The following is an 11,372-nucleotide window of genomic DNA, read 5'->3' on the forward strand; positions in this document are numbered from 1 at the left end:
GCCTGTCTCCGGAGGAGCTAGGGCAGGAAAAAAGAGCTCAAGAAAACTTGACCACCGTTAAGGAAGGGATGAGAGAGAAAATGGCTAGAGAGAAACGGCTGAACATTCCAACTGATGACTGGATCAGTCTTCTTTTTCCCAACTTGCTTACTTCAAAGAGACAATTTGGAGATCACTGAGCTCTGGCAATCTACTCCTAAAAGAACTCTCACTTACTTCCTGTCTGAGGAAGATTTTATTGGTGAAATGTTGACCACTGATCCAGTGATCATCGTTCTCACCGAAAGAACATTTTTATTACACAGCGTTTTTCTCCTGTCGGATACAGGCCACAGGTACCTGGAATAAGACTTCCCCAAACATAGTCCACGCTACATTTGGGACCATGCTCGAATCATTTGCAGATGATTTTTAATGAAGTTCTCACCATCCAGTGATGAGAGAGCAAAAATTGGTGCTTAACCTTATTTATGCTTGGGCATTTTAGGCGAACGCGAGCCATGGGCTGAAGTGAATAAAAATTATCTTGGGCAAAACCGGGTCCCCTTAGCAGCACAATTCTGTTAGCTGCAAAACTTTGACAAATGGAGTAAACCTTTTTCGCGAATATGTTGCGTTTTGTTGCGCGTGTTCTCAGACCGAAAACCACCCTAATCTGCGGTCACATTTTTGCAACACACCAAATTTTATTGTCCACTGAAGCAGTGTCCCTGGAGAAAAATCTGGTGGAATTAGTTCCCAGCATTGCTGAGACCCCCGGGCTGACTGAATGGGGTTCAAAAGTTTGGACTGATACTCCTGACTCAGTTGTGACTTTGCCTTACTCCATCATGAAGCCGTCATAGCGTTCGAAATTTCAAATCCATTGTGCGAATATTTAGCGCCGGCAAAACATCGATCTGGTTTATCAAACCAGGAGTGGATAGTGTTAAGCGGATGCCCCTTTGGTCTACAAAGAATCAGATATTATTCCAGAACCACAGTGGGAGGACCTGGGCTAGACCATAACTTATGTCAGCGGCACAAAGCTGACATGTTTAACTCTATCATTTGCTACGGGTGCACGTTATCAGAGTACAGTAGCCATAGGTTGAAATGCGCGGAAATTCAAAATGCCCGAACTTCGGTTGATTCAGCCGACACAGTTATATAACATAATCAACCAGTTTTCGCACAATGCATTTGTCAGCAATCCTTACTATATGGTGCTCTTTGGTAAGTCACTGACTCACGATACTATCTGGAAAGATGTTCGCACAAAAGAAGACTACAATGAGGAACATATTGTGCTCGCGAAGCGCTTGAAAAAAGTTAGCGACGCTAGCTTGAAACTAAAATTCAGGATAATAAAGACAATTTTGTTCTCCCGTATGAAATAAATTTGGAATGCCGGTGGAACGTGATTGTATATGATGGATGCACGACAGCGCTTGATCAGTCAAGTAGCCACGTCGTTTAGGTCCATGTGCACTTTCAGGTGACGCCATAGAAGCCGCAAAGTTTCTATATGCCAATGGAAGCAGAAAGTTTGTTAAAATTTTGCAGGGTTGGTTGACTTCGTCTTGGAACACAAATGCTCATTGTTTCAGGTGGCTATGAACTGTTCTCAAGGCTCTATCCGTTCTTGCGAACACAGAAGGTACTTTACCTTCCTCGCGTAAGTACAGACCATTTGAACGTATCAAACCATAATTTTTACCATACTGGAACACTGTTCCAACTGTGGTAGCAACTGGCAAAATTCGGTTTGAATCAGTTCCGTTCATGCTTCGAGACTTTATTCACTTGATCCGTATTCTTCCGACGTCCAGTGAGCTGTTAGCTTGTCAGTTTCCTTATAGCTCGATCGAGTTTGCCAATATACTTTCTGGCTTTTCATCGAAAGCCCTCCAGCAGGTTACTTGCTACCAGCCGCATCTGAACTTAGCAGGTTCCCACCTATCCACCTACAAGTAAAAGTCCTTGTTATCTGAAGCCACGGAATTGAGGGTACTATATAGCATGGTTCATTTGAATTAACAAAAGCCATACGTCTTGCAAGTATGAATAAGCACAGAGATCTGAGCATCTCGGCAAAGTTGGCCTCTTCACCGTCGAAACCCACTGCCACGAATTGCATCCCCTTGAGCATTATTATTCTTTGAGTAACAGCACAAGCTTAAGCTATTAGAGGTGGGGCGCAATTAGGTGTAACCCAGCCATTGGTATCCCTTCATAATAAAAAGGTTACCAACAGATGTTTAAACTGTTTCAGCGTGATTAGCTTGCTTAGGACATTTGTCGATCAAAGCAGATATATTCATATATATATATATATATTCATATATATATATTCATATATTCATATATATATTCATATTCACATTCATATTCATAAGCAAAGAAGTACACTAACGTGCACTTCTTTTAATGTGGACGTAAGTGAATTGAATGTGGTATAGGAAGATGACTTCATGCTGCAGTTTGCATGATATCCGGGATGGGGCGGTCTTTATGCCTGACACTCAGCTGAATACAATAAAAGAGATTTTCACCTATGATTCAGCTGCCTATTTTGGTAAAACTAAATTGATTTGTAGTTGGGTGCACTGGGCATATTCTTACAGTCCAAACAGAACACAGCCAGGGGACTGCGCCCATTCGAATGACCATGAGAAGAGCAAACTGACTGTGTAGTAAATGAGACATTCACGTAGCTTATAAGTGATGTTCCTTCAGGCTTAAATGGCAAGCTTATTTGGGCGCTAACGCAGTTATAAGGGTGTTCAAAAAGTAATTCTACGATATATTTAGTTAAAATTGCTGTGCTCAGCCAATGTTTTTTGTCTCCAATTACATCCAAGATTTTTCATCATTTAAACGGAGAATCAAACAGCCTTCAGATCACCCATATTAATATTTAGATTCTTTAGAGTACCAGCCCAAGAATACTTAATAAAACCCGCCGCTAAGTTGGACACTCGGTGTAAACGCTTTGTCGTTTTTGCCCAGTATGTGGAAAAACGTAGAAACTGGCTTTATAATACCGCAATTTGCGAATTACCAACCGATGGTGAACTGATGTCTCAGCTGATCTTGTCCCTATCGCCAGTTGCTTGTAAGCCTTCGGATATATAGTTACAGGTTGAAACAGTAAACTAAAATTTGTCAGAAAAAAGAAGCTTTATGTCACACACTGTAAGGTTAATTAATGTTGGAGAGCCATCCAGTCTACGTCATTTTTCGTGTGAAGGCTCATTTCAAACTATACCTAGAAAAAATTACTTAATAGTGATTCCACTTTAAAGGCTGATTTCATATTGAGTCCAACCGATTGATAGCATCATCATCGTTGTCAGCTGTAACAACCGCGTACTTGCAGTACAGTGGTTGTAGCTGTCACAGTTTCGCTTATCGATGATTTTGGGAGGTGGGGCAGGTGGCTTCACATTGGAGGCCGGAGCTGATAAATTAGTGCGTAGATACAGCATCGTCAGTGGACTGTTAAATGGGGGAATTGTAAAAGGAGCAACGACTTGGATACATGAGCGCCATTGAGGGCGCGACTGGCTCATGTCTGACAATGTCTCTAATCACTGATGTTGCCGGTCTCGGGGTCCCCATCCAAGAAGACGACAATGACCAGCGCAGCTGAGTTTGCAGGTAGTGGCTTCAACAATTCGCTGCCAGGTCACTGTTTGACCACCTCTGGCTCTCTTTCACGTGGTTGTGCAAAATGAGCCCTTCGAGGAAATCGGTCGACTGGCAGACGCAGCTCGTGGCCAAGCCAGCGCAACCCATGGAGTGTGATCAGTTCATTTATTGAGGGTGAGTTATTTCTTCCGAATACCATTCGACGTACTTCAGCATTGCTGATCCGGTGTTCTAACCATACTCGAGCAATTCTCTGAAGAAATCGATGGTCAATGACTGAAAGTCTTCTGACGTCATCGGCGCGCAGCGGCCAGGTTTCTGGCACATATAGTAATATGGAGCGCACCGAAGCATTGTAAACTTGACCATTGACAGAGAAGCTAATGTCACCCCTACGCCACAGGTGTCGCAGGTTCACAAAAGCTGCTCCGGTCTTTCTAATCCGGATGAAAATATTAGCTCTGGCGAGACCATCGGGACTGATAGAGCTGACCAGGTAGACAAACTTGTCTACTACCTCACTCGGCCATGTAAATAAGCTAGGATTAGTTCCAAAATTAACTCAGTCAAATAACTTCTTTTCCAATCCATTTGGAGTTATGACGACAGAAGATTCGGCAAGTAACCTTGGCCTACACACGGCTATTAAAATACGTTCACTCGTCCGTGCGGCACCGAAGCATTACTGCTAATGGTGGTGCCGATTTGTTGGTCTAACAAGTTTCATCACTGTCATACCCACGAATAATGTAATTTGCTTTGGATTTCTCTTGATGGAAGTCTATAAGTTTTTGGATATACTGAGGGATTCTAAAAGAAACGAAAAAGCAGTGCACCCAAAACTGCTTGGAAGTCAGCGAAGCAGGCTAACATCGGTTGGAGAAGTTTAAATGCTCCTCAGAAATGCGGCACAACATTGACGTTTGGGAAAAACAACTGTCATAACGGTAACCACTTAACACTTTATGCGTAATTTACTCCATCATGGCTGGATCTTTAGTGTTTTGCCCTTTTCGTGTAGTGTATTTTTGCCTTGAGAACAGTCAAAGTGGAGTAAGAAACTGGTATCACAGGTTACTACTTACATATGTATCAGCATTTATCGGCTCCAAGGCACTTTTTACCAAAGCCGAAGATTTGTAGTTAGTTCAACCAAAAGGCTCTTTTTTCACAATGTTTGTCTCATGACGCTTTAAAGAGTGTGGTTTAACAAGACTTCTAGATTTCAGTATTCAACTTTGACTTGTGTAATACAGGCTGCTATTTATGTAGCCGACTTTGACATCTGGAAAAGGCATTCTGCTGATAGAGATTTATCAGCTCCATTTATGTGCATCAGATCCCGAGTATAAAATGCAATATGGCTACAGATACCAGTGTGAAAAAGAAACTTATGTCCGTTTATTTAAAGGTGACAAGCCCGAACTCATTGAAAGGTTGAGGGCCGGTGTTAACTGTTTGCGGGTAAAAACTTAGCGTAAACGCCGCTATACATATTATTTTACTTTGAGCACTGTGCTCCTGCCGGGCTCTGCCAGGTCTCTAAATCTTTTGAAACAAAGTTCACTTCAAGGTGGCGGTCTACTTGACTGCATTGACATCACGTATGTAAAGACTATGACACTCACCAGCATGCACAAAAAGAAGCCACGGGAATTACACAAGCACGTAAGAGCAGACGTACAGTTGAAAACCGTAATAACAAAGAAATCAGTCGAGGAACTCACTTTCGGCAAGCCATGGTAGAATACTGCGTTCAGCGAAAAAAACCTTAACTACCAACGGAGATGTTGTTACACTAGATATTCTGAGTGGTGAATAGCCATTATCTTGTTCTGTCTTCTGTTACATCTACCAGGAACTTGAACAATTCTCAACGTATCCTCTAGAAGTGATACCCGGTTTCCTGTATCTGTCCTGTCGAGCAGAAGCCATTAACCATAAAATGCACCGAGAAATGAAAATAACAGCTCATGTGAATAGCGATTTGGATCATGACCCTATGTAAGTAAATCTTACCTTTATTTGCTAGGACAGTACTTTGTATATTGTTTGTGACCGACTTATTTGAGCGCAACTACCTTTTATAGTAGAATGCTCAGCTTAACACTGTTCGGGGTAAGATAGTTTGACGTTCAATTTAACCATATGTGTAAGATGAAATGCGTTTTTCGCAAGTGCAATCATCCAGGGGCGTTTCATTAATGCAATTTTTGTTGTATCTAAGTTCCTTCAGAAGACAGCAGATAAAACTCCCAGTACAGTCGTGGAGCTTTCAGTAACTGCCGGTTTTGCCGTTCCACGCTGATGAAATGAAGGGCCCCATACAGTCCAAGGGATCCATGAGAGATTATGATAAGCATAATAAATTGAACTGTTGGCCACACAAGTTACACAAGATTTCAGGCCTTACTTGAAAACACTTAGTTTGGAGAACTCGTGTTGTGATTCATTAACGGTATTCCACAGTGAAGCACCGGTACCACCGATGCTAACGTCGTCCTAACTAATATCTTGATTGCCCAGTGATAATAAATTTCCGCTAATCAACAGGAATCGACTGATCTTGTATCCAGCTTTTTAGCAGCATATACGCCAAAGCCAAGCAATTAATTCGGCTTCAGAATTACGTACTTCTGTAATATGGCCGTGTGTCTTCCATTGTATGCGAAACTAATAATAATAATCTAGTGATAATAACAGGCACTTCATATTACCTTAAGTAGTAAAATGAATAGCTTTCCTCTGTATATCGGGCCGCGCACCGTACAAGCGCGCTGATGAAGCACTTACTGTTCAAGTGATAATAGTAAAGCATATATCGTCATCATAATCGTACTGGAGCTGGTCACTTCTGCTTCGAAATCAAAATCACTTTAAACATGCCCACTCTTAAAAAGTTCAATGTGAGGCGAGGAACCTAGTAAAAACCTTCACCTTCTCAAAGCTCACTAGGAAGTTCTGGTTGGAACTCTCCCCAAGACTACCATAGATGTTGATTACCAACCATAACTGACGTCCTATAAAGTCAAGCTATGGGAATATTCGTCCAGTGTGTACTTTGAACAGGCTATTTCACTGTAAACTGCATCCTATTTCTCATGCTTCAAGTATAAGTCCCTAGCGTCTTGCATCAGTAGTAGAATCCGACATTCTTCATTATTATAGGACCGTTCGATACACTTTTGCATCGGAGATAACCGTTTCACACCTGAATATCAGTTTTTGAACCATCTTGCTGTGGATAAGTGGACAGCATTCTCCACAAGTCATGATTGTTATACCTAGACTGTGAAGAATTCTAGTATACCTTATTCCCGCCGATTGTATAAACTGTTTGACGTAACCGCAGGTGATAGTCCGGCTCTCAATGTGACAGATAGATACGAACTTCTTGTAGACGGAAAGCGGCATCCAAATATTCACTGAAGTGAACTATACCCGGGTTGGAGGATGTAAATTTCTGCGAAATTGCCAGTTTGTTAGGTGTTGACAGGATTCCATCCAAGAAGGGTAAAACCGGTCGTGGGCTGTGGAAGTTTTCAGCAGTCTTGTGAGAAGCTCCCTTTATGAAAATATGCTGCAGTTTCTCGAAAGAGATCTTTGCGCAGCAGAAAAGAACATCACAAATGGGGGATTCAGTTGACTCTCCCGTGAAAACCAAATTGATTTGCCGATGAGTCGAATGTGGATTCAAATAGAACATACGGTTGGCGAAAACCCTGGGATTGCGCCTACCTGGTGAGCCCCAAGAAGGGCGAAATCGTTAGATACTTACTTACTGTGTTCCAAAAAAGGATGAGTCGGCTTCAAGAATATACGAAATTCCTGCTGCTCATGAAGAACAAACAGCGGCCAGACCAGAGCATGGCATCAACCAACGTCTGTTCCGTACCTCCACGTCGTCGTCCAAAGGGATACCCAGTATTTCAAATTCAGCCATAGGCACCTTTTCAAATGTATACCATTTCATAACGTTATTTTTCTCAAAAAATGTTGGATCAAAAAGCAAACTGTCGTTGCAGTAGCAGTAATTTTTACCTCGTTTAACTTATTACATGTGCAGATGTGCGTTTTCTCATTTAAACTTGCAATTAGCTATGGAAGCTGTCCAAGAAGTGACGAATTGTCATTCAACGTTAGTCGAGATGCTACAAATATTTTACCCATACTCAATCAGGCCTGCGATTTTCTAAGTAAGTTGGATTTAATATGTTTGAAAAATGATGCTCTTAACATGATGTGCCGCTGCATGTTCGAGCTGACCTATTGTCTGATTGAGAAACAAATTAATAATTAACAGACGCTCTCGACGGGGGCTGGATAGACACCACCAGTCCCCAAATAATTACACGGCACCTATCTAATTCACTCATCTCGTTAGATAGTGCTGTCTTAACCCAACTACGTCTGGTCCAGAAGCCTACAAAAATTGCACTATTATAGCTTATTATGTACAACATACTGCCACTTTACTTGTCAGTCATCGATGGCTTCAAGTAAATAATGTTGAAGATATCTTCTAAAGTTCAGTTTCATCAGAACCATCGATAACACTACATGAGTGTTCTACCCTAATGCTTCGTTGCCATACAGCCAGTTCTATAGTCCCCGATACTTTACACTTTGATGACCGTAGCTTAAAAGCTTTGTCTTGGGGGCTATGGATCAAACTGGTATCCGGATACAGTCATCAAACAATGAGAGCTCTTTTCGGTTTTTCAGGTCAGGCTTCATCAGATGTACCATTGTGCCAAGCTGATCAAGAGTTCTGGCTCCTACCCACAGTAGTATGTCGCCGCTAACCATATTTATGAGCAAAGCGAACATAAACTAAAGTAGCACATGACTAAACAAATAATCACTTCGACATCACTTTACGATGTTTTGTTGGGTGATAACAACCTAGGACATTCGGTCCTGTTCCCGTAAGTCCATATGATCTCGCACGATCACGTGACCACATGCCCACGTAAAGTAATTCCAGCCCAGCAATGTTGATTGGGTGCCGGCATATTGATAAGGCGGACTTGTCTTCCTCAAGTGCAGTTAATATTTTTGAGTGTTTTCTTCTTTAGCAGTAGTCGTTTAGTCGTGATTTCAGTCTTTTTGTTATCTGCAGTAGCAATGAATTATGAAGTTTTATCAGCTCCATTTTTCACATTTGATGATATGACTGTGGTTTCCAGAAAAGAAACATTTCGAGGGTAGTCGAGTGTTACTAATATCTGAGCGTTGTGTCAGTCGGAACGTGGCATTCGCGATCGCTTATCTAATCAAGTACAACGGAATGAGCCTACAGGTAAGTAACCCTTTTCTGGTGAAATAGTTTTAACAATCCAGCGAAAAGATCGGACCAAGGTTATTTCCACAAGGCTTGCCTTTTCAATAGTCTTTCACAACGAAATTGACCTGTAGGACGAAGCTGCACTTAGCTGAGTGATTTAGACTCTTGCGGACAATTATATATTGGGATTAAGTGGCGCGTTTTTTAGGCAAGTAGGTTACACGTTGGTGTTGTAGGACAGAGCTAGCCAACAAAACTGAAATGAAGCAGTCAAATATACCAACCAAACGGACACGAACAAAATAGTTGTGTTTCAATTAATCCTTGAACTGCATAGAAAACACTTCTATTTTGATTTTCGCTTTCTCCCGTCTTATCATGTTTATATCCATACATGATCTGCACTGGTTGGGAGATAAATCAGCGCTTGTTCTCTCTATTTGAATATCAGTTCGACGATCCCTAGGAAATAGAAGATGCCTTTGCTTTGGTTTGTTACTATATCATCTGACAAAGATGTACTATGTCTGCGTGCTGGTATACTTCCTATTTCGTTCCGTCAAAAACAAAGAATGCTTGGAGGCATCTGAGGGATGTCTGTCTTTCAATGCAACCAACTTGGAATTTTATGCAACAGCTGGCACAATTTGAGGCCGACTGTCGTGGAAGAGAGGAGATTCGCGAGCTTACTGAAGAAGAGTTTTACGGAAAACGGATGCGAGAATTTCGGATAGAGAGCCAAATCAGATCCGCACTCCCAAAGAACGATTAGGTAATGAAAAGGAGCTGAAGTTTGAATGTCATGAATTTCCGAAAGCATAACGTGCCTTTCAGAACTTTTCTGCTAACTTGGCATTTTTCGGTCACTCCTATTTATTTAGGACATATTATGATTTTTTGTAATAATATATTATTGAGTTCGCATGGGGTCCGTATTCTGTTAGAAAATTACACCGGGAGAGTGACAATATAAATCTATGCCAGAGAGATTTCCGTGACTTTCATCGAACTCATGGTTAGCCCTAAGCATTAAAACATCGCATTACACAATAAGAGTTTCTGGTCACAAAAGCATCCAACCAGATTATTTTCCGGTGTGCTAACGCTGACGTAAACAGTTGTACACAACCTGGGAAGTAATGTACGTCCAGAAACCCAATCAAAATGTGGCATGCTGGTACGTATATGGTACCACGGATGGGTTGCTGTTGATGTTCGAAATCCTAGCCCAACTACCGAAGGAACTGCGTTTCTCGATGTTACGGGAGATTATCGATGTCGGACTAGGACTGTACTATATTCAGTTGACCAGACGGTTGCACCATGATAAGCTCTAATCCATCCGCACTAAATAACGTTTTCTATTGGAGGCCTTATCGTGGTGTGATGGTTTATGTGACTCGGCGACCTGTTGAGCTATACTGGATGGTGTCTATGCAATACTGTTAGTCTCCCATTCCACGTTGGTCAATGGTTGGAATTCTGAACAAACAGTCCCCTAGCTCTCTAGGCTGAGGATTCGAACATGTGTCGTGACTTATGCTGTAAAAATGGCAATGCGCGTTTCTCGCCAAATACTACTGCCTGGTGGTCAGGTTTTTTAGGTAAAAGTTTTGGTCGAGGACCAATCGCGTTTCTGTCTAGGACTGGGAGCCCTCCCAGTATTGCAGCTCACGTACAACCATGATACCTACAACTAACAATAATCTTATGCAACATCGGTCGTCGCGTCGTGTCACCAGCCGAGTCACCTTACTTGCTGCATACAGTAAGGCGGGTAAGCGAAAATATGCTACTGCCGACACCTCTCTCTATAGACTTTCAAGTGTTCCCTCTTCTATCCTTCTCCACCCAAGTATGCATGCCCAATTCGCGGTCCCAACACATCGACTGATTGCTTTGTTCACCATGAACCGCATTCAACTCCAGCATTTGTACGTCCGACTTCAATGGCAGTCCTAGACACTTCGAGATCTACTTTTAAACTCCGAAAGCCGGTCTACTTAGCTGCCTTTACTGTTCGCACACTGAAGCCAGCAGGACAACGTTCGGCTCTTACTCGTACGTTGCAGTCCATCCGCACTGATATACCCTGTCTTTCAGAAACAAGAACACAGTACGCAAGTACTGTAATCGAACTGACTGACCCCTCGCTCCCCTTCAGTTTCTAGTTTTGGCTCCTTTGGTAATGCAAGAACCGCTGCAGCTAGATATGCCGGAGTGCATATTGTACTGGACGACCGAGAAGATGCGTCTCTCCTTGATCGGATACCCGGTGATTGACGCCTCTGCGCAGTTTGTTCGGCCAGGTCTGAGATAGCCTGGAGAAGCTGAAGTCCACAACACACCATATGTTGTGTCTGCTTACCCCCTAGCTGATTGTAGATCGGAATCGCCATAGTTGTGGTAGCTACCTGCGCATTGGAGGCGGTTGCTGATATAGTTGAATCGT

The 11,372-nt window shown here is 42.3% G+C and overlaps 1 protein-coding gene across 1 annotated transcript; it reads left to right on the forward strand.

Annotated features, from left to right (window-relative positions):
- Positions 1 to 1,089: 1,089 nt before the first annotated feature.
- Positions 1,090 to 9,895, forward strand: T265_06160 (hypothetical protein; the record flags this gene model as incomplete). Its single annotated transcript, XM_009171353.1, has 5 exons — positions 1,090 to 1,657; positions 5,492 to 5,637; positions 7,732 to 7,829; positions 8,823 to 8,935; positions 9,492 to 9,895. The coding sequence occupies 5 exons, from the start codon at positions 1,574 to 1,576 to the stop codon at positions 9,690 to 9,692; spliced, it is 642 nt and encodes a 213-aa protein (XP_009169617.1).
- Between the last annotated feature and the right edge of the window lie 1,477 nt (positions 9,896 to 11,372).

The sequence above is a fragment of the Opisthorchis viverrini genome (genome assembly GCF_000715545.1).
Source record: "Opisthorchis viverrini unplaced genomic scaffold opera_v5_122, whole genome shotgun sequence".
Taxonomy (NCBI): domain Eukaryota; kingdom Metazoa; phylum Platyhelminthes; class Trematoda; order Opisthorchiida; family Opisthorchiidae; genus Opisthorchis; species Opisthorchis viverrini.